This window comes from Cervus elaphus, chromosome 15 (assembly GCF_910594005.1).
Source record: "Cervus elaphus chromosome 15, mCerEla1.1, whole genome shotgun sequence".
Taxonomy (NCBI): Eukaryota; Metazoa; Chordata; class Mammalia; order Artiodactyla; family Cervidae; genus Cervus; species Cervus elaphus.
The window spans coordinates 24,787,022-24,811,110 of NC_057829.1; the positions used below are offsets into that span (position 1 = coordinate 24,787,022).

At 37.1% G+C, this 24,089-nt stretch overlaps 2 protein-coding genes across 9 annotated transcripts in view; both read left to right on the forward strand.

The window, feature by feature from the left end:
- Window positions 1–7,827, forward strand: part of TET1 (tet methylcytosine dioxygenase 1) — a 136,584-nt gene extending 128,757 nt beyond the window's left edge. For both annotated transcript variants that reach the window (XM_043926402.1, XM_043926403.1), the window contains one exon: window positions 1,467–7,827. In XM_043926402.1, coding sequence (XP_043782337.1) covers window positions 1,467–2,479 — 1,013 coding nt within the window. In that variant the 3' untranslated portion in view covers window positions 2,480–7,827. The remainder of the gene's footprint in view (window positions 1–1,466) is intronic.
- A 5,702-nt stretch (window positions 7,828–13,529) lies between these two features.
- The window catches only part of CCAR1 (cell division cycle and apoptosis regulator 1), a 47,041-nt gene continuing 36,481 nt past the window's right edge, over window positions 13,530–24,089 (forward strand). For 2 of the 7 annotated variants that reach the window (XM_043926404.1, XM_043926409.1), the window contains exons 1-2: window positions 13,763–13,921; window positions 14,996–15,117. In XM_043926404.1, coding sequence (XP_043782339.1) covers window positions 15,045–15,117 — 73 coding nt within the window. In that variant the 5' untranslated portion in view covers window positions 13,763–13,921; window positions 14,996–15,044. The other 5 variants (XM_043926407.1, XM_043926405.1, XM_043926406.1 and 2 more) reach the window with 5 other exon arrangements.

The window sequence follows — 24,089 nt, forward strand, 5'->3', positions numbered from 1 at the left end:
GGTTCACATATCTGGTTCCATGCTGCTTGTTTATGACAATCAAAACATTTTCATCTTTGTGTCATTTCCCAATTGCATCTTTACATGTTATTCTTTTAAAATATATACTCTATTAATAGCCAAATGCACAATATTTGCCCTATAACTTCTTGTTATTTTGTAATATTACCCATGAGAGCTTTTTCTTCTTTTTTATAGTTTTATTTTTATTTATTTATTTCTTTACATGATGACACTTGGTAACAATATTTTTTAAATATCATTTTATCTACAAAGTACTTTACTGTTTAACAGAATACTGAAAATATAGTCCAACATCCCAGTTTTAAGTGCAATAATCAGAACCACCATTGTATTTAGGAAGTGAAAGTGAGAAGTCGCTCAGTCATGTCCGACTCCTTGTGACCCCATGGACTGTAGCCCACCAGGCTCCTCCATCCATGGAATTTTCTAGGCAAGAGTACTGGAGTGAGTTGCCATTTCCTTCTCTATTTTTTACTGTTTTAAAACACCACCACCTAACTTTTGCTATTTTTTTATTCTTAAGATCTACTGCTTTTGCCTTTCAAACATATTTTTTTTCCTTTTGCGACCCCATGAACTATAGCCAGGCTCCTCTGTCAATGGGATTTCCCAGGCCAGAATACTGGAGTGGGTTTCCATTTCTTTCTCCAGGGGATGTTCCCGACCCATGGATTGGAACAGGCAGGTTCTTTACCACTGAGCCACCAGGAAAGCCCCAGCTTTCAAGCATTTTGCTAGAACTTCTGAAAGGGAGAATGTCCTCAAGAAAAATGTTTCCATTTGATGTGAGATTTGCATGGATATGTCAGAGTGGATGGCCCACATTTTGGCCAATATCATCATAATAATATATTGCTACCTACTTTGTGAGAAAGAAATGCAGCTTAAATACACTTGTTTTGAGGTTACAAATAGCTTATTTACTTCCCTTTGCCTAATAATAAACTTTGCCAGTTATGATACTTTTGCTATCTAGAAATCTTTATCAATTGTTACTTACTTTAACTTTTTAAAAAATTTGATCATGCAATATCTAAAATGCATCTAAACAGTTCTTTGGGTAGTGAAATGCTGCTGTCCTCATATATCATCTGCACGGCATTCTGATGTATGGTTTTAATATTTACTTCATAGCCAATTAGGGTCATTTCTAGTATCATACCATTTTAGACAATGAACATTTGTGCTAAATTTGTGAACTTTTAAAATTATTATTTCCAAAGTAATCAATTCTAAGGAAAATTGTATTGAATGAAAAAGCATACCCAAACCACCTACAATTTTTAATGTGTGCATTATGTCAGCTTTAAAGTAAATAGAACAAAACTGGCCATCATTGCCATCATCTGGTTTTATTCTATTCATCTTTGTACTTCTTTTTAAAAGACAACAACTACCAAATTATGTTTATCTTTACATTTGGTGTTCTTTTCTTTGTTTAGGGAATAAAACAGAGACAGCGCAACCTGAAATAAAAAGTGAAACTGAACCCCATCTTATCTTCAAAGGTTCGGACAACACTAAAAGCTACTCACCAACCCCGTCCATTCCTCACCCAGTGAAAGAGGCAAACTTAGCTCCAGCCTTCTCCTGGTCCTCTAAGACTGCTTTGGTCACAACAGCTCCTTTTAAGAATGATGCATCACTTTCGTACGGGTTTCCAGAAAGAGGTAGCAATCCCCACTGCACAATGCCTTCTGCAAGACACAGTGGTGCTAATGTAGCTGCTGGGGAATGCGCTGAAATTGCACAGCCTGGTGAAATGATTCCTCTTCCCACCTTGTCTACTCCTATGACAAATTCCCTGGGTTATTCTGAGCCTCCCATTGGCCCATCTGAGCAGCTAACTTCCAATCAGCCAAACCAGCAGCCTCCATTCATCACTTCTCCTCATGAGCTTGCTTCCTCTCTGGTGGAAGAAGATGAGCAGCCTTCTGAAGCAGATGAGCCTCCATCAGACGACCCCCTTTCGGATGACCCCTTGTCGCCTGCTGAGGAGAAACTGCCCCACATTGTTGAGTATTGGTCAGACAGTGAGCACATCTTCCTGGATGCCAATGTTGGTGGCGTGGCCATAGCGCCTTCCCACGGCTCGGTTCTGATCGAGTGCGCCCGGCGAGAGCTTCACGCCACGACTCCTGTCGAACACCCCAACCGAAATCACCCTACGCGCCTCTCTCTTGTCTTCTACCAGCACAAAAACCTGAATAAACCCCAACACGGTTTCGAACTAAACAAGATTAAGTTTGAGGCAAAAGAAGCTAAGAATAAGAAAACTAAAGCCTCCGAGCAGAAAGACCAGGCAGCTAACGAGGGTATTGAACTGTCCACAGAAGTTAATGAATTTAGCCAGATTCCTTCTCACAAAGCGTTAACATTAACCCATGACAATGTTGTCACTGTGTCCCCTTATGCTCTCACACATGTTGCGGGGCCCTATAACCATTGGGTCTGAAGGCTTTTCTCCCCTTCTTAATGCCTTTGCGAGTGCAGTGTATTTTTTCAAGGTGCTCTTAAAAGAAAGTCATGTTGTCGTTTACTATAGCGTCATCTCACCCATTTGAAGGCTGAGGTTAAAAAAAAAAAAATTGGGGGTGGGTATTTCTTAACTGTGACTGTATTTTGACAATTGGTAGAAGGTGCACATTTTAAGCAAAAATTAAAGTTTTATAGTTTTAAATACATAAAGAAATGTTTTGGTTAGGTGTTAACCTTGATAGAATCACTCAGTTTGGTGCTTTAAATTGTTTACTATGAAACGAGTCATTTTTAGAGGATTTTAACAGGTTCATGTGCTATGATGTAAAATTAAGACACACAGTGTTAACTCTACACAGCTCCTGGTGCTTAACCACATCGACACAAAAATAAGCTGATTTATTATTTCATGGTGCCATTGTTCCAACATCTTCCAATCATTGCTAGGAAATCGGCATATTCCTTTGAAATAAACCAATGAAGTGTTTTCTCTCCTAAAATATTTCTCCTGTATAAAATAACTCATCATTGTTAGTAATGGTTGGAAGCTGTTCATAAATTGTAAATATATATTTTAAAAGCACTTTCTATTTTTAAAAGTAACTTGAAATAGTATAGTATAAGAATCCTATTGTCTATTGTTTGTGCATACTTGCATACAAGAGAAATCATTTATTCTTGCTGTGTAGAGTTCCATCTTGTTAACTGCAATGTGTATCCTAATCATGTATATGGTTTGTGTTTTTTAAATGTGTCCTTTCTCATTCAAAGGTTAGCTACTTATATAAAATAGTTAGATCATGCAAAAATTGTTAATTCTCTGTAAAATTGAAATTAGGAGGCATATCACCAATATTGATTAACTTTTCTTTGGAACTAAATAAGAGTGGTCTCTTCTGATTGAGCAACAATGGCCCTGATTTACTTTCACCCCAGCTTTTGCAATATAATCCATAAAAGATGTTTCCAAAAGGAGATGAGACTTAAGATGATTCTGAAGAGTCAAATGCTTCTAAAGTTTCAAGGTGATAAAATTAAAAAATTAAGTGGCAAGAACCTTATCTACCCCTTATTCATTCTGAAAGTCATTCTGGTTCAGAAGACAAATAAAATTCCTGTAGAAATTTTTTTGATAGTAAATTTCCTATCCTCATCATCACACTCCCCCCCCTCACACACACACACTCTAAATAAACAGTAGGGATGGTATCCTAAACATGGTTTGTCCGTTAACAGCTAATCCAAAGTAGTTATCTAAGTATATTGGTTTGGGGAAATGTTAATTCATCTTTTTCTAGGTAACAGAAAAATAGGCATTCTAGTTATTTTAGCCCTCCCATTATTTTTCCCATTGCTTTATTGACTCAATTAATAGCAAAGCAAAAGTGATTTCCCAATCAAAATGTTTAGAACAAGAAGAAATTTCAATGAAATACTTGATTCTGTTAAAATGCAGAGGTGCTATAACATTCAAAGTGTCAGATTCCTTGGGAGTATGGAAAACCTACTGGTGCTTCTCCCTTGGAAATGCCATAGGAAGCTCACAACCGCTAACACTCACATTTCTGGTGCAAAAGCAAACAGTTCCAACAAGCTATCTAAAGGAAAACTCATTGTAACTTAAAATAATATATGGTGCAAAGTATCAGTTTCAAGCTTTTGACTAATTTTGACTAAGGGAATATGAAGGGATTGTAAATAACAAAAGTCCGTTGATAGACCATCATCTTGTCAAGTAGATTTCTGCTTTTTGAATATGTAAAATAGAGTAAATCATTGACTTGTTTTAGTATTTTGTGTGCCTTAGATTTGTTTTAAAACATGTATATTTTTGTGAGCCTAAGGTTTCTTATACATATAAGTATATAAATAAGTGATTGTTTATTGTTTCCGCTGCTTCAATAAGATATTACTAGTATTAGACTATCAGGAATACACCATTGTGATATTTTGTTTTAGACTTTAGGCCTTAGCTCCCACTAGAAATTATTTCCTCAACAGATTTAATGGATAAAGTTGTAAGAACCTTTATCCATCCATCCATCTATCCATTCTCTATTCAGTTCTCATTGAATGTCTGCCAAATTTAAGTATTAGCTTTTGTTTTTCTTTAAGTCACCACCCTGACATAGTAAACTTGAAGAATTAAAATCCTAAAAGGTACTGTTTTTTCAAAAACAGCAAATTTCCTTCAAAACAATCCACTGTAATACATCTGCAGCTATTCAAATCAGTTTGTCACTAAGTTTGAATAAATTCCTTAAAATCTAAACTTGAAACACCATTGTTGACTTAGGGGAACATTCAGATCTGTGAGGTTAGTTGCAATTTACCAAAATGAATACATGAAAATACCCTATCTCAACTAAAATATTTCCATTCTCTTATTGTAAGTAGCACCATGAATGGCTCGCCTCAACTGATAACCCCTTGGTGGGAACCACATATGATTCCTACCTTGTTGAACTCTTTATTTCCCAAGGTTCACAGTGTACCATCCCATTGTGTGCCCTGTGATTTTTTTTTCCAAAGCTCATGCTTATTATATGTCCTGCAGCATTGTGATTGTATGCTGGCTCTACTGTTTTTAGAATGCTCTTTATCATGAAGCAAGGAAATAAATTTGTTTGAAATGACATTTTCACTCAGAAAACTGGTCATCTAACATTATTTCTACACTTCTGTTATGTTTTACTGTAAAACCTTTTGTTTTACCTCTTTTATAGCCTTATGTTTAATCTTCTGCCTTTGTTCATAGTATGATAATTGAATTCATTTATACTTGGCCCTTAAATTAGCCCAACCTGTTCATCATAGGTGCAAAGTTACCAATTATAATGAGAGAATAACTCCTACTTGTTGTAGAATCCTACGAAATGTCATGCTGCCCTTCAGTGTCTCTTTAGTGGCTCTCAGGCCATTGATGAAAAGTTTTCTCTTGTGCCTGTCAGCCTCACCTTCATCTTTCCAATTCATCCACAAAGTACCAAATACATCATATCATAAACCTGATTGAAACATATTCTTATTGAAAATTGAGGCTAGCTGAAAATGTATAGCTATAGGTGAAGTTTTGCAAAATGTTTGCATCTTAAATATCCTTCCACATTCTTATTATACAGTCTGCATGTGGATGAAATAATTTCATTTGTTAAATATAGAATTTCAACTAGATGAGATTCATAAGCAATTTACTTAAGACATAACCCCAATACATAGTTAATTGAATGCATACCCCTGTGTAAATGAGGTACCGAATTCATATGAAGTAACCTACTTTCTAATGTTACTACTTCAGTGGATTTCTACTGATTATCATTTATTTCACGAAAGCATGTATGAAAATAACCCCAATCTATTTAAGTTTAGTATTCTTAAAACAAATTATATCTTTTATCTCGGACAAACTTTTGACATTGCATGACAACTTCCACCAATAATGGGCACAGCATTTCCTTTGAATGTGCCCAGTAAATCAGTAGCTGTATGTGACCTTTAATATATAGCTACCTTCTATTTCACAACTTCCTGATGCATGGAAATCCTTTTTTGTCTAGATTTAGTACAACTGGGAATTTTGATCTTTTGTAGAAATTTATGATGAGAATTGTGAAATAAGGTAATATAGTGGCCTCTCACAGCCCTGGAAGATACCTTAGAAGGCATACAGTCCAGTCATTGGGGCCCAGACAGATGTCAGTGTTGGTGTTCAATTACATTTGGAAATAAAATTTAAATAGTCAAATGAAGGCCACTTTTTGGTTAGGAGGACTGTAGGAAAACTTGATCTGCTCACCCACAGGGGACTTTATCACTGTAAAGTAATCTTATTTTTGGTATAAGTCAAAATGGCTTTTGGGTTCTTTTTCTGAGAAATTCAGGGTAAGAAATGAAATTGAATCAAGATTTCCCTGCCTGTAGAGTTTTGTGGGCCTTTTGTGGGAAATCTAGCTGACTTTTACCTATGAAGCTGTCCTGTTAATTCATCTCACAAAATGTGGCAATTGTCCTATTTGCTATTTCAATAAATGAAAATCAAGTACTGATAGAGTACAGGTTTTTATTTCCCCTGAAACAAGTGTTTGGCATATAAAGGGAGTTATAAAAGACTGAATGGTTGGAATAATTGGGGAAAGTATATTTCCATTGTATATATTCCCTGGCCATAGTTGTACAGTCTGTTCACATTCTTGCTATATAGTTGGCCTCACAACTGAGTCCTAGACTAGTTTAATTTTGATGGGACTGTCTCTGTGGGTTAGAACACTGTTTTGTTGTGCACATCTCCTAAACTTGCCCATAAATGTACTGAACTTGTGTTAACTTCGATGTCAGTGATATGGCACACTTAACCAAAATAGAATTCAGTGCCCTGATTACTGAAGAAGTCTGGATTTATTTAAACCAAATTAGGCTCCATGTTGAGCTTTCTTCTAATGGTTTACAAAACGATGCCAGCAGATGTCCCTCAGAACTATCTGAGAGACTGCCTCCTGGGCTTGAAGTTCTTAGAAATTTTGCTGAATAATACAGAATTCTCAACTTGGCAAGCGAAAAAAAGATGCCATCCATGGCTCTGAAATACGGTTTGGAAAGAATTAGTGTGTTCTTTATCAGAAGTGGAATTTGTGTATTTTCTTGGAATATATTGAGAATCATTGGAATCTTCACTTTTCTCTAGTGTATAAAATAAGAGTGTGAGTTCTTATGTTAATTTTGGAGATGGTGGAGCTGGTTTTAATGCAGTACATCACTCTTGTCCACAATGAACTCGACAAACTAATTATCTGCATTCCAGTATCTGGACGACTTCCCTTCAATGCCTGTTTCTTCTCAAGTATCGAATTAAATACCATTGTTCGCTTCAAAGGGCATGTGTTTTGTTCCTTCAGGTAATCCAAGTGTATTTTGTCACTGCTTATTTTCCCTTCTGTGAGGGTCTCACTTTGTGTTTCTCTTTTGCTAGTATGCACTGTTTAATATCTCTAGCTGTAAAAGTCTAACATTAATCTTTTCTCTGTTGGTTGTACTCCTTTCCCATCCTTACTGTGACGTTCATGATCTTCCTTGGGTCATAAATTTTCTTCCAGTTTGCTCAGCCATAGATGTCCCTTAAATCAAAATAAATCTTAGTCTAAGGTAAATGTTATAAATAAGCGGATTTAACCCCTTTATGTTTGAGTGCAACTTTGGAAACCCTTGGTTAAGAGTATAAACCTAGTATTCCTAAAAAAAAAAAAGTCCTAGTAGCTGTTACGAAAAGCATTCTCTCAATCACCAGAAAAAAAAAAAAAACAAAAACACCAAAAAAGAAAACAAAAAACCTCAACTCTCAGAAACATTTTCATTTTTGGAGAAATAATATTGAAAAGTAATTTGGTTTCTTCTCCATCTGGCTAGGTATAAGCTTACATCTTTGACCAGAAACTCTGGTATTATTTTTCTTTTCTCATTTTACTGAAGCTACATTGTCACTCAGTGTACTTTCATTCTTTTTACAGTTTTTAATCCTTTCTTCTGATTTTCTTTAAGACTCTATTGCTTCCACCCTCTCTGTTCTATCCCCCATGTATGTCCCTTACATAAATATACATGGTTCATTTTAAGAATAGCAGTGAACTTGATCAGTTGTCTTTTCCTGTCTTTTAAAAATCACTTCATCAATCCTTTTTGGGATAATACCAAAAAGATTTAAAAGCTTTTAGTCAGCCCTTTTGGTTAGAGGCAAATTCAGTTTTTAGGAACTCCCGGTTAGGATCAAGTGCTCTTTACCTATCCCAGTGATGTTTGACCCTCAATTCATTTGTTAGTGTTTGAATGTTTTACAAAAAGTTGTATGAGAAGTTATATGTTCTAGCACTCCGGCTTTGCTATTTCTGTGTAACACATCATATTAATTATCAATTTTCTGACCAGTGACTTTGAATTAGTGGGTGTGATCTATAGACTAGATAGTATTTTCTCTTTTTTTTTTTTGCCTGTTTTCTTCCTTATCTCCCAGCTCAATTTTGTGGATGGTTTCTGTTTTCTAAGGTAGATTTATTCCTTTGGAATTTGGTTGTTGGCAATAATAGGAACTGTTTTATAACCTGGATGAGAAAAGTTTTTTTAAAAATGGACTGAAAGTAATCCGAAGAGTTCTTAATTCAATCATCAGAAGTGCTTTCTTCTGAGCACAGGTGGAGGAAGTAAAGGGGCAGAAAGGAAGAACTGTGTTCCTATAAGCAGCCTGTGGGTTCACCTACCAGCTCAAAACCAGGTTATAATGTTTCTACTCCTCACTCCATACTAGTTTCTTTCCAAAAAATAGCAACTCAAAATGAGGAACCCTTTTGAAAGAAAATATGGAAATAAGAATTATAATACTTGTACTTTATAATGTTTTAGGCTATCAAACTCTTTCCTATCTGCCACTTCTTTCTCCACAATGCTGATGGCTGGACAGAAAACAATGTTCCCTTCTTACTGGTGATAAAGCTGCAAATTGGCAAGAAAAGCAAATGACTTTCTCCAAATCACAAAGCAAGTCAACTCATTTGAGACTAAGGTAATAATTGCAGACTGCTGAACAGATTTCTTTGCCATAAACTATGACTTAGAGAGTGTTACTGAGTGGATATTTTGTCAGATCTAATCTAAGAATAATACAAAGTCTACTTATTGTACAGAAAATATGCTTCTGAAGTATTTTGTTTCCACTATTTATTTTAGCCAGCTATTTTCTTATGCATATATTGGAACATCTGGTCAGATTCATAGGACTTCTGTATTAGGGCTTAGATTAACGAAGCTTTATATTTACCCCTGTAAAAATTTTTTTGTTGTTGTTTTTGTTTAAAGAATGTCCCCATACTACTGAAACAAAGGGAAACAAGGTCAACAACTCATAATCAAAATTTAATGGTTTTGTAATTTGAAATGCTTGAAGGGAATGTGCTGGGTAAACTGATTATTTCAGTTCCCAGGCACTCATGGTAAACATGTAAAATTGTTGACATCTCTAAGAGATAGCTCTGTCTCCCACTTATTTGAATTTGTTTTTTGTTTCACTTTTCCAGCCATGTAAAATCTCTGTGTCAAAGGTTAAATATACCTTTGTTCAGAGAGTTAAGAACAATAATAAGATGTACTAGTTTTTAGTAAGCTCTTTATAAAGAGGAAAGTTGGGCTACTTCATCAGTATATTATGGGTACTAACAAAAAACATAGTCCAGACTGCTCTAAAAATAGTCAAGTAACACTTTTGGTGATTCAGTTCAATAACTGCCTACCCTAATGCTTCTCTGTGATATTGCAAAATAAATGCCTGATGACGTAAGACTTTACAAAAAGAGCTCTTTTAAAAAAAACAGATACACGGTCTTTTTTTTTTAACTTTTATGAGTTAACATTGTGATAGGTGCTTTAAGAGAAATATTTTTCCAGAATGATTTTGTAGTAAAAATAAAGGGCAGCTTTTGTATTGTGATGTCTGAGTGGATAGTCATCTTTGGGTTACTAAGAAATCATGAAGTGTTCCCTAAAGAGAAGCTCAAAAATCTGCTCAGCAGAAAGAAAAGTACTGAATACCGGTTTCTTCATCTTCTCTTATGCTATGTGGTGATCTACCAAATAGATTAACAGGCACATCCATATCTGTTTGAAGGAGACCGATTATGCTTATCATTAGTGGGAACAAAATATTCAGATTCTTCACCATAGTGAAGTAGAGTAGTACTAAATTCCCAATAGAGAATTATCAATTTTACAAAATAGTATTTATGTCTCCAGCTGACTTTTTCCTCTCTTTGGGGTGTATTTACTATTTATTTGTATCTTTGATTTTTTTCTTTGGAAGATTTTACCTATTGCCGTCCTACTGTATTAAATATCCCATACAATGAAATAGGTTAGTAAAGGTTTTAAAACCCCACAAATATCCATTTTTGGTTCTTAACACATGGGGGGAACAGTTTTTATAAAAGCACTTCAACATGTAGAAGGGAAAGATAATTACGATGATTTCAATTCAGGATCAATAGGTAGTGGCTCTGCAAACAAGGGAACACTTACTAGCAGTACTTGAAGACTTGTGAGTTGGAATTGCATGTTACTTGAAAGACCTAATTAAGCTAAATTTTGGTGCACAGCAGTTGTACATGATTTCATGTTTATGTAGCAAAATGCTTTGAAATGTACTAGTTTTGAAAAATACATGTAAAGATAGTTGTGAAAATTGTCTATTATATTTTCCTGTGTGTCTCATTTATTTAGAGCATAAAGTTTTTTTAGTTGTTCTAACTGAATAAGGCTAAATGAATACTGTAATTGAAATTATATTTTAAATCTTTGTCATGAGTTTTTAAAAAAAAAAAAACTATTGCAAATTGTATCATTCCTGATTACACAGAACTTTGTGGGTGGTTTTAAATAAATTTTATACTTCTATTTTGCACCTGGTGGTCTAATTTTTCTTTCCTTTTCATAATCATATTTTTTACATTTACTATCTAATAAAATTCACACATTTTTTAACTACAAAGGACTATATGATTTATCTGGAGATGACCAAATATATGCATTGGGTTCAAAACCAAGTCAAGATGGCTGTAGCAGAACCCTTGCATTTTAAACTATTTAATCCCCACAGTGATGCTATTAAGTAAGGGCTCTTACCAACTCCACTTTACAGATCAATTGAGGAACTTAAAGTGGTTAAGCTCACACCTCTAGTAATTAGCAAAGCTGTTAATCAACCTTGTTCTATATTGACTCATGCCCTCCCTTGGATTAATCATTATTTAAATAAAACTTAATCCAGAACACAGAATGCTAACATTATTTTAAATTTGACATTGTAAAAAGTTAGTAGCTCAGTCATGTCTGACTCTCTGCAACCCAAGTACTGCCGCTCCTCTATCCATGGAATTCTCCAAGCAAGAATACTAGAGTAGGTAGCCATTCTCTTCTCCAGGCGATCTAACTGACCCAGGGAAGGAACCCGGGTCTCCCTCATTGCAGGCAGATTCTCTACCATCGGAAATGAAAACAAAAACAAAAAACAAATAGGTTTTTAGTGATATTCCAGCAAATATTATAGAAAAATAAGTTACTTTAAATTCATCTAGTTTGAAACCTCTATCTCTGTAGCATCCCAGTAGTCTTCCTTCGAGTGATAGAAACTACTCCACTGGCCCCCACTTCCTCTTCCCCACCTCCTCTCCAGGTTTAGCTGGGCAGCTAGAGACTACATTTTTTACCTCCTTCCTGACTGGTTAAAAGGGAGAGATCAGAGATGCTGAACGTACAAAAAGACCTGAGTAACACTCTAGGGGATGGGAGAATAAATAGCTCAGCTAATATCCTAACTCGACAGGTACCCTACAAGACAACTACCAGGTTTTCTGTCTTCTCTAGGCCAAATAGACACTTCCTTCACTGTTCCTTTAGTGAAACCGGTTTCTACATCTTTCATCTTAGTTCCCTGACCAGTGACCAGGGATTGAAACCTGGGCAGTGAAAGCACTAATTCCTAACCATTGGACTGCCAGAGAATGCCCTCCTTTATCTTTATTGATGCTCTTTTAGACAACAACCTGAATAATCCTTTAAAACAGTTGTCTTATAACAACAGATCTTGCGGGTAATTCCTTGACAGTCCAGTTTTAGGGTTCCATACTTCCACATCAGGGTTCATGGGTTTGATCCCTGGTGGGGGAACAGATCCCATAAGCTGCACGACGCGGCCAGAAAACAAACAGCAAAACACAGACCTTGGTTCATGACCTTCCCCAGCTTAAAACATTCCAGTGACTTCCCCCTGTACTTAGTATGAAACCACGCTCCTTACTTGGTCATTTACAATAGTGTGAAGAACAATTTAATAGTTGATGAAAAACTATATTTACTCAAGGAGATGCAAGGGAATTTCTTGGTGGTCCAGTGGTTAGGACTCTTTAGCCTCCACCGCTGGTTGATCTCTGGTTGGGGGACTAAGCTCCATCTAGCTGTAGAGTGCAGTTAAAAAGCGGGGGGGAAAGTGTGAGAAACTGAACTGTGATATCTGTAATACATGCTGAAAGAAGACCTAAATAATTGGAAAGATATTTCATATTCATAGAATGGATACTTAATGTTGTTAATCGTGGGAATGTAAACTCGTGTAGTCACTGTGAAAACAAGTTCGCAATTCCTCAACAAGCATAGAATTTACCAGATAACCCAGAATCGCACTACTAGGTATAATCTAAGAGAATTGAAAACAGGAGTTTAAACAAACACTCGTATATGAATGTTCACAGCAGCATTATTCATAGTAGCCCCAAAGTGGAGGCAACCCCAAAAATCAAGTGACAAATGGATAAACAAAATACGGTGTTATTCATTTAAAGTAATCGTTTTAGGTATAAAATGAAGTACTAAGGCACGCTACACGAGGAACCTTGGACACCATACAGTAATCACACAAAAATCCTGTAATGTTGTATAATTCTTTTTTTTTTTTTTTAATATTTATTTGATTGTGCTGGGTCTTACTTCTGGCGTGTACGCTCTAGTTCTCTCACCTGGGATCGAACCCCGGGACCCCAGCATGGGTAGCTCAGAATGTTAGCCACAGAACCACCAGGCAAGTCCCAGTATGATTCTATTAATAGGAAGTGTCTAGGACATGCTAATCCATAGAAAGAAAGCTGATTAGTAGTTGCCTGGAATGGAGGGCGCGGGGATTAAGGAGGGGCTGCGTAACGGGTAAGAGTTCTTTTCAAGGGTTGGAGGCATGGTGGTTGCACAGCTTTATGTAATTGCTAAAAGCCTCTGAATTGTACAACAAAATACTTAAACGATGGAATTATATGTTAAGTGAATTTCATCTCAATTTTTTCAAAAAGTTAGGAAGATGTCACTGGATATAGTCATTCTCCCACATACCTGAACTACCAAAAAAAAAAAAAGAACCCCCCCCCCACAAAATGGCGGCGGGCTCACGGATCACATGACTCCCGATTCTTTCCTTCCCACACTCAGCGAAGCCTTTTCCTTTGAGCTTGCGCAGAGATACTGACTCTTGGCTCATTGTTATACAAGGGGCAGGGTAACCCGTCTGAGGCAAGCTCCCATTCCAGCCGCGTAGTGAAAGGGGTGAGCGCATTGACGGCTACCTCGGGAGCGCGCACGTAGAACGTAAGCCCGTTTGCGCCGTTCCTCGGAGAGATTGGGGAGGGGGCAGAGGCGCGGAGGAAGAGGGGGAGGTTGACGCATGCGCTTACGCCTGATGGGTTTGAAATGGCTTCGGTGTTAACCGGGACCGGATTCAGGTGAAGGTTTGGTCCTCGCGGCTGGAGCGGCGGGCGGCCGAGCCGGGGTTCCTAACGTCCTATCGGATCCGCCGAAGCGCCGGGAGCGGCCGTTTTGGTAGCACGGCGTCCGTAGGCCGGCGACGGTGGGGCTCTCGTGGGACTGGGACGGGAGGGACACAGTCCCTTTTGTGCGGGTCGGAGCAGGCCCGGCGCGGCCGGCCCCTCCCCCACCGCCTCGGGTTTTTTTTTTTTTTTTTTTTTCGGCGGCCCCTCCGGTGCCCCCGGCAACCCTTGGCTTCAGCCTCTGCCTGGCAGGCTCGAAGGGGCTGCGGGCTGCTGTTCCTCGCTCTCCAGCCGGTGAGGCTTTAGCCTCCTGGCTTCGGTCCGGGACGTCGGAGCCTTGCACGGCGGCACGGGTTTTGGTGAATGGAGGCCTCTCCGCACCGCTGGGGGCTTAAGGGTACCGGAGCTTTCGGTATCCCATTCTTTGCATTTCGGCTAGTCTCCGGGACGGAGGATTCCCCCTCCCCTGGTCTGCGGCCCGCGAGGAGCTGGGGCTGGAGGAAGATGGATGGCACAGCTCCGGCTCCTCCGAGGTGTGGGGGGAAGGGAGTGAGTGCGCGGGCTGAGATCTTCGCCTCTTCTGGCTGGATTTTGGGGGGAGGGGTCTTCGCGTTGGTTCCTTAAGGGGCATCCGTTGTTTCAACTGTCTTTTCCCTCGCGGAAGGGGAGAGGAGCCCCCAGTTTCTTCCCTAGTCTGGAAAGTAAGGAGATGTTCGTTATTTAAATGATATTCTTGAATACCTTTCTTCGGTGTCTCGTCCCAATTTCCGTTATTGATTTTTCCACTTTTAGCCCCCAGCCCATTGCCAAAAGAAACAAGCAGGCTGTTTTCCTGTTGAATGTAAAGCTGTCTATTTTTTATTGTTAAGAATTGGGTAGAAAACGTCAGACTGTCTTCTGTTTAAATGTGAGTTTGTAGTCGAAGGAAGTGCGTTTCTTGTAAGTCGACCTCTAATGTCATGTATTGAAATTGGCTACTTTTTGAACTGTTTTACGTAAAATGTTTTTGCTGCATATTGGACATTAACGTGCCCCTTGTTATTTATAGTTGGTCTACGAAGATGTCCTTGACAAATCAAACATTTCTTTAAAATAAGACTTTTGTGACGGTTGTAGTTTGGTTGAACTTTAAACTGTGAATCCTTTCTTGATAGATCGCTGCTGTAGAAGACAAACAAGCGAAGGCCCCCCTCCCCTTTTGTCATGGCTCAGTTTGGAGGACAGAAGAATCCGCCGTGGGCTACTCAGTTTACAGCCACTGCGGTATCTCAGCCAGGTCAGGCTTCCTCTGAACACATGTGCTATATAGATGCCGGATTGGGCCTATGTTTTAACTGTGTGCATTAATCTGTGCATAATATTGTGAATATAACTTTGCAAATGATGTATCTTTTAAGATTACCTGTGAAGCGTCTTTTAAAAATTCATGGACCAGCTAGCGAAATACCCGCTTTACCCAGCAGTTTGGACAGTTATATGTAGTCTTTTAAACGTTAAATTGGTTTAGTTATGTTAGAGGTTAGCAGCCACTCATTCATCCTAGTTTATCTCATTTGGCATGTTACGGTGTCAGTATTCATAAGTTATATTTAAAATTAAGTGTATTCATACTTTATGAAAAATTACAAGACTGGTTTTCAGGTATTTGAATTTAAAGTGGAAAAACCAACTCTAAAGAATTTATGAAGCAAAGGAAAAGAATAAATAGATGGAAAGGAGCAAATATTTACATATTCAAAATAAAACCTACAAAATGTCATTTTCAAAATAAAGTAACAAAATATGTCATTAAAAGTGTTTATTTCAGCGTTTCATCCTATTGCTCTTGGGAAGACTTTTATTTTTTTTGCCATTTCTTGACTTATGGTTTGACTCTTCAGTTTACAAAATGAGATTTTGAGTTTCTCTGAGTACCCAGAAAAGTTGCAGCTTATTCTGTTAATTCGAATATATTTTATTTATGATAGACCTGATACTAGTTTTTTGCTGCATTTTACTTAAATTTTTGTTATTTGAGGTCAGTTGCAGAGACACTGTGATCTTCTAATTCTGATGTTCTGAATTTGATAGACAGGATTATCTTGTTATGTAGGTGACCTTTCTCTTTAAGGAAATGAATATATTAGGGTTTTTATTTTAGTTACTTTTGATTTGAGGTATTAAATGAGCAATAGTTGATTGATTTGAGGGATTAATGAGCAACTGAATATAATATGAAATAATAGTTATAATTCGTATCCAAGTATTTCTTCTCTGTGTTAAATAGTGGGGAACCTGATGATGACTTAATTTTGATAAAACAGGAATTATTAGCAAATACTGTGTGTCCAGAAACAAGTGATGTGTACTGGTATTTTGGTAAAGAACATGTTTACCTGATTTCCTGTGTACAGTTTGCTTTAATTTCTTATCTGTATTGTTCCAATAGAATAGCTGTTATGGTGAAATTCTATTGTCTATAGTTCTTAACATCTGTATTGTAATTACTTAAATATGCACTGTGCTTTAGTTTTTATTTTGAAACTGAGCAAAGGAGACACTATAAAGGTTTTAAAACTTGTCAGAGTCAGTAGTAAATACAGACCTCCTTTCCCATATTTGACAATGGAGATTCCAAATGTAAATGATGGGATTTGTGTAAACAGTTTGTGCTGTAAGAAATTATGGATTTTTCTGGGACCTGTCATGAATCATAATTTTTCAAAGTCTGATATGTTATTGATGCATCATGACATTAGAAACTAGGCAAGTATTTTGTTAGCATCTGTGCTTAGTTTTCCTACAAAAATCCTGGAGTAGGTTCTCTAGTGAGTGTTTTTATTAAACTATTGAAATTTTTATGTTCTATAGTTGGTAAAGAATCTCCCTGCAATGCGGGAGACCCAGGTTCGATTCCTGGATTGGGAAGATCCCCTGGAGAAGGGATAGGCTACCCACTCCAGTGTTCTTGGCCTTCCCTTGTGGCTCAGTTGTAAAGAATCCACCTGCCATGTGGGAGACCTGGGTTCGATCTCTGGGTTGGGAAGATCCCCTGGAGAAGGGAAAAGCTACCCACTCCAGTATTCTGGCCTGGAGAATTCCATGGACAGTCCATGAGGTCGCAAAGAGTCAGACATGACTGAGTGACTTTCACTTTCATATTTTGAGCTGTTCCTGAAAGCTTGATATTTTCTAGCCTTCATTTTCAAGCCTTTGTGGCTAATCATTATCTTATTAGAATTGATTCTCGGAGCCAAGCTAATTTCTGTCAAAGTTGAATTTTTTTCAACTATAAGGCAGTTATGGTTTATTTACACCTCCTTTCAATGGAGAATTTCAGTCTAGTGTGTATATGTGTGTGTGTGTGTATATATATATATGTATATATATGTGTGTGTATATATATATATGTATATATATGTATGTATATATATAAGGCTTTACGTTTTCTGCTGTAAGCTTCAAATGCAATTTGATTTAAAAAAATTTCAGCATAGGGCATCAAAAGAACTTAATCAGGATAGTAGTGTAGGTGCTTATTTTATTCTAGTAAAAATAAAAATGCATGCATTGAAATATGCCAGATATATTAGTATCAGGTCAAGGTCAATCAAATGGTGGTCACACAACAGAAAAAGTTTAACTGAAAATTCAATTCAAATGAAAATATTTTGATCTTTGTGCCTGTGTGTCTGACTCATTTTCTCCTGAAAGCAATATAAAAAATTACTGCTATTTCATTTTAGTATATGACTTAAGGTTATGTTCAGTTAATGACTTTACTCTTTCATTTTCTAGCAAGATTGTCTTGGCATTTGTACTTAACTCTGAAATCAGCTAAAAGTGATTTGAACATTTAAGTGCATTCACACAAATGACATGTGTAAGATTAAAAACTTCAATTAAAAAAAAAAAAACCAAAACTTCAATAAAAGTATATTCAGCACTTAATTGCTGAAATCTGTCATAAAGTTGAAGATCAGTATTTGAATTATTTCTGATTAATTTTGATGCTGTTTTCCAATTGTGTCTGTGCTATTTGCTCAATCGTGAATGACTGTTTGCAACCCCATGGACTGTAGCCCACTCCTCTGTCCATGAGATTTCCTAGGCAAGAATACTGGAGTGGATTGCCATTCCCTTATCCCGTGGATCTTCCTAAATCTGGGATTGAACCCCGGTCTCCTGCATTGCAGGCAGATTCTTTACCATCTGAGCCACCTGGGAAGCTGTTCAGTTAAGGAGTTCAATTAAGTCTGTTCAGTTAAGAAGATAATAATTTCTAGTTTGTTATCTTTAATTTTCTTTTCCTTTATTCCCCATATTCAAACATATATCAAACTTTGACTTTCTTCTCCTTTGAAAATGCCTCAAATGTATTCCTTTGTTTTACTTTTAGGCCCTCTGTACTTCACATTTGGATGACTGCATCCATAAAAGCTTTCTCATGCTTACATAAGCTATACAAAGTCTCTCACCTAACTTTGATGCTCTTCCCTACCCTTCCCAAAACTTCATACCCTGATTGTAATGTGGACTTCCCAGGTGGCACTAGTGGTAAAGAACCTGCCTGCCAATATAGGAGACATAAGAGATGCAGGTTCGATCCCTGGGTTGGGAAGATCCCCTGAAGAAGGAAATGGCTATCCATTCCAGTATTCTTGCCTGGAGAATCTCATGGACAGAAGAGTCTGGAGGGCCCGTGTCCATAGGGTCTCAGAGTCAGATACGCCTGAGTGACTAAGCACATGATTTACCATAACATTCACTTAAGTCAGGATGCTCTTTTTCCCAAGCCGTCATTTGGTCATACTCTATATTTATTATTCTTCGTTAAGTTCTAACTGCTTTAATTTGCTTTCCTCTTTTACTAGATATGATTATTACTATTTCCCCCCTACCTCCAATGTCTCTGTCAGGTGTGATAATTATTCCTAAAGCATTATTTCTATCTAAATTACAGAATTTTCCAAAGCAGAACGGGCCCTGATTCTGTATCAGCTAGATAGATAGATTCTGATCAGCTTCTTTCTCTAACAGATGAAGAATTTGAGGCCCAGGAAAGTGATGAAATTTATCAAGAGAAAGTCACAGAAGAGTCTGTTGTTAGGACCTCAGAATTGTCGTTCATTGCTTCTTCCATTACTCTTCTTTTCAGTTCAGTTCAGTCGCTCAGTCGTGTCCGACTCTTTGCGAGCCCATGAACTACAGCACACCAGGCCTCCCTGTCCATCACCAACTCCAGGAGTCCACCCAAACGAATGTCCATTGAGTCGGTGATGCCATCCAACCATCTCAACCTCTGTCGTCCCCTTCTCCTCCTGCCCTCAATCTTTCCCAGCATCAGGGTCTTTTCAAATGAGTCAGCTCTTCGCATCAGGTGGCCAAAGTATTGGAGTTTTAGCTTCAACATCAGTCCTTCCAATGAGCACCCAGGACTGATCTCCTTTAGGATGGACTGGTTGGATCTCCTTGCAGTCCAAGGGACTCTCAAGAGTCTTCTCCAACACCACAATTCAAAAGCATCAATTTTTCGGCGCTCAGCTTTCTTCACAGTCCAACTCTCACATCCTTACATGACCACTGGAAAAACCATAGCCTTGACTAGACTGATTCATCCTCAAAAGTCCTTCAAGAACTTTAGAATACAGTTCAAACTATGTGAGATGGTATTTAGGGTCTGTATTTCCAGCTTCATTTCTTATTATTTCCTATACTGGAATACTTGTTTTTTAATATTTACCCTTGTCTTTAAAATTTACCCTATTTTTCCATTTCCTAGCTGAAGTGCTGGGTTACATATTCAGTGACGGTTATAAGTGGGACCAGACCTTTTAGGTTTGAAAGTTGAACAATTTCTGTCGTATAAGGGGACATTGAGGGAGATAGCTGGTAAATCACTGATTGAATCTTTAAATATCCTTTAGATAAATTATAGTGATATAGGAATATCTTCAGTATATTTGAATATACTTCAAGGAATATCTTCAAGATATTTGCATGTGTATATGTATATAAATGCAACAGTATTAAGATGTTTGGGTTGATTTAGCCAATTCCAGGACATATTTTCTCACCCATTTCTTTGACCATTTGTAAGGTGATGACATTTCGGCTATAGACAGAACAATGAACTAGGTCAGTAGTTAAAGTCATAGTGATTATGTGATGCTCTAACAAGTGAAGCTAATACAGTTGTTTTAAATGTGACTTCATTTAAATACATTTTTCTATACAAACTATTTATTTACGCTGTGCCACACAGCCTGTGGGATCTTAGTTCCCCAACCTGGGATTGAACCCGTGCATTGGAATCATGAGTCTTAACCACTGGACCCCCAGGAAGTCCCCCCATACAAATTTTATTAAGATCGCACTCCATTTAAAGTTACTTCAAAATACTGACTTTATTTCTTGTGCTATAGTGTGTTAGCTTATCTTACACCCAGCAGTTTGTATCTCCCACTCCCCTACCCTGTCTTGCCCCTCCCTCCCTCTCCTCAGAACTAGGTACTAGTTCTCTGTGACTCTGCTTTTTTGTTACAGTCACTAGTTTGTTTTATTTTTTAGATTCCACATATATGTGATATACAGTATTTTTTCTTCTGCTTTTTTTCCCCACTTAGCATAATACCTTTCAAGTCTGTCCCTATTGCTGAAATGGAAAGTTTTTTTTTTTTTTAATGGCTAAGTAATATTATATTGTGTATATGTACCACACATGTTTATCCATTCATCTGTTAATAAACACTTAGGATGCTCTCATAAATATGACCTCATTTTTTCTTCCTTTTTAATCTGGCCCAGTGGTTGTCTTAAAATCCCCATCTCTTGAGTCAGGAGCTCACATTGTTAAATTGCAAGATTCATGGTCTTTTTCAAATAATGGCTGATGTGCTATGTATACTTACATTAGTTATCTCTTGATAGAGTTGGATATATCCAACTCATTTGGTAGAAATCGACGATTGCAGAAATTCCCTGGCTGTCCAGTAGTTAGAACTCAGTGATTTCTCTGCCCGGTTCCCTGGTTTGATCCCTGGCTGGGAAACTAAGATTCTACAAGCCAGCATTCCTTCCCCCCGCCCCCTGAAAAAAAAGGGAAGATGGCTGCTGGTGTGGGCTAGGCCTTTTTAAACACTGCTAATGCTATGTAATAGGAAATTGTCTCCAAAACATTGTTCTAAAAGTAAAAATAAGTGTACATAAAATCGTACGCTCATCAGTATGTATGTTTTCCTTTGTCTCTGAGCATGACTTGGTCTCTCATCAGTGAGTGTTGTTATTAACATCCTGTAAGCTACACGCCAGTGAGTACTCCATCCTTTTATCCTAGATTGAGTGGGCAACTCATGTTTATGCATTCGTGACTTCCCTTGAACTATTTGTTTTATGATCTGGGAAATAATTTTGGCCTCTTATAGCTGAAAATGTTTTGGAAGTGACTTTGAAAGTTTGAGTACTAACTTTGGGTAATAGAAAACTCATTGAAAGAAATGGAGTTGGAAACTAAATTTCAGAGTCATTCAAGGATGGAAGAAATGTGACATTACAGATGGTGTCTTTAACTTCCTGAGAGGGTTGACCAGCAATTAGTTGAGTAGTAGCTAAGAGACTGTGGCCAGGATCATTAAGCATCACTTCATGGGATTTCAAGAGAGTGAAGAGCTGTTGTCTGCTAGAGTATTAGTCTTCATAGAGACTCCAAGAACCCTGTATAACTCTGACTTATTTAAGGGTTTTACCTCTTCCTTGTAGAAGAGCTTTTTTCACTAAGTATAACTTTCTGTGATGATGGATATATTCTGTCTGTGTTATCTAATATGGTGGCCACTAGCCTCATGTAGCTGTTGAGCCCTTGCTGCTTGAAATGTGGTTAAAGTGAGTAAGATTTTGTTTTAATTTTCCTTAATTTAAATTGAAATAGACATGTATGGCTGGTGGTTGCTGTATTGAAAATGTGATTAGTATAGAAGATTACAACATTTAGAATATGTTATATTTAAAATATTATTTTATGCCTCAGTTTTTAAAATATGTTCATGGCTTATTTATAACTGGAAGTTTGTACCTTTCACTGTCTTAATTTCTTATTCTTAATGCCTTCCAATTCTTAAAAGATAATGAAGGGGGGAAAAGGTAATGAGTGTTTCTTATCACTTGCATACGTTATGGGCTTAGAATATAGTCTCCAAAGCAACAGCAATATATCGACCAGTAAATATCTGTGCATGGAGGCATCAGAAAGGTTTTTGATTTCTGTGAGGATCACTTCTTAGGAAGGATGTTGAGTTGAAGATGACATTTAGCAGACTTGTTCACTTGGTTTAAAATTTGGGTTTATATTGTTTTAGTAAATCCACAAGTTACAAGGAGGATCTTCCATGTCTTCTCCCACATTGCTTTTTCTCTCCATAAGATGTAAGATTGCTTTTGAACGTATATTGATACATGGTAATTTCAGAGGATAAAGCATTGCTTCACCAGTGCCTTAAATGCAGAAGGTGAAAGAAAATGAAGTTTCTTGGATCAGTTTGAAGTTTTTTGTTTGTTTCTTTATTGCAATTTGTTAAGGGTGTTTTTTTTTCCCTAAGGTTACTTCTAAGTTATTTTTTTAATTGACGTGTAGTTAATATACAGTGTTGTGTTTGTTTCAGATGTATAGCAAAGTGATTCCGTTATGTGTATATTTATATATGAAGTTTTGAACTTTATTATTTTGGAAGGGTGACTCATTTTAGTAAAGATAGGTATAAAGATAATAAGAATTTTTAAATTTGTGGGTTTATTAAGATAAAGGAACAGCAAACAGGACAGGTTTCTCTTACATGTTTTAATGGTGTGTTCTCTGGTATTCAATATATGATAACTACTGGTATGTCATAAAATGAATACTTCAGTCATATGAAACTGATTTTACATTAAAAAAAATAATATATTTTACATTTGTCCTTGTTATTGACCTCTGGTAACCTTTGGTCATTTAGGGCTTATTTCATAGGTCTGTGGATGTATTGATACATGGTTATAAGTGTATCTATTTCAGATGTATCATGAGACCTTCAACAGTCATGTTGAATCAGGTACAGATAAATGAACAGACTGTTCCAATGTGGATAATTGGAAAAAATCTCCAACTGATAAGTGTTAGGACACTTATGGAGAGAGAAAGATTAAGTCAGAGATTCATACTTTTGTTCTTTGCAAGTTATAGAGTTATCATGCAGAATATTAATTTTATTCAATTCAGAAGAGTAGAGAATGCTATATACAAATATTCAAGGATAGCTTCTTAGATCTAGCTACAAAAAAGAGGAGCATTAATAAATTTTAATGAAGTGTACTTTATTGAGCTTAAAATCTCAAATGATTTTAAAAGAGCTATATTATATAGACACATGAAAACCACAACCTACGCACAATGGTCTCACAAAGTTTGAATTAACTCGCTAGTAGTGTGCAGCAACCACTGGAATGTAAGTTTCCTTCCCATACATTTCTGCTAGCATTTGAGCCTTTCGGTACCTGTCAGTCTGCATTGCAGTTTCTAATTCATCACATTGACTGCCAACAGTGGAAAAGAGATTACAGATATCAGCTATCATCCCACCTACTTATGCTGGGCTGCTATATGTTGTCAGAGTCTAGAACACTTAGAAAAGCTGTAGGGAAAAGAGCTGTTTGTGAGATCCTGGCTGTGAGCCCTTCTACTGTGACAGCTGTCGGTACTTTGCAGTGTTCTGGAAATTGGTACCAGCAGAGGGAAACAGCAGGTCAGAGGTCAGAGCTCCTGTAGGGGAAGGCGATGCAGGCACGATTTGAATCACCAGAAGTTACTTTTGTCAAATGCAGAACATCCAATTGAGTTTTAAATGCTAGTAATTTTTCCTAGGTTCTTTACCTGTCTTGTGTTCACGTGAGAATTTTGCTTCTGTTATTCTAGAAAAGTGGTTCTTAAGCTTGTTGGGGTTTCTTACTCTTTTGAAAATCTGATGAGAACTTTAAACTTTTTTATCTGTAATTTTATGTACAGTTTCAGAAGTTAACAGGATCTACCTGTGCTGTAGTTTTGTACGTTTTTTTCCATTCTCAGTGCACATAACCTCATTTTGAATTTGCATTGGTGTTAAGACATTCCCTACTTCTATTTAAATTAATTTTGTTATTCTTGGTTTCTTCTTTTTACCCATCTATGGCATCTGACTTACCTTAAAAACAAAGAGAATAAAATATTAATGTTGTGAGGGTTTAGGGTTGTGTATTCAGGAC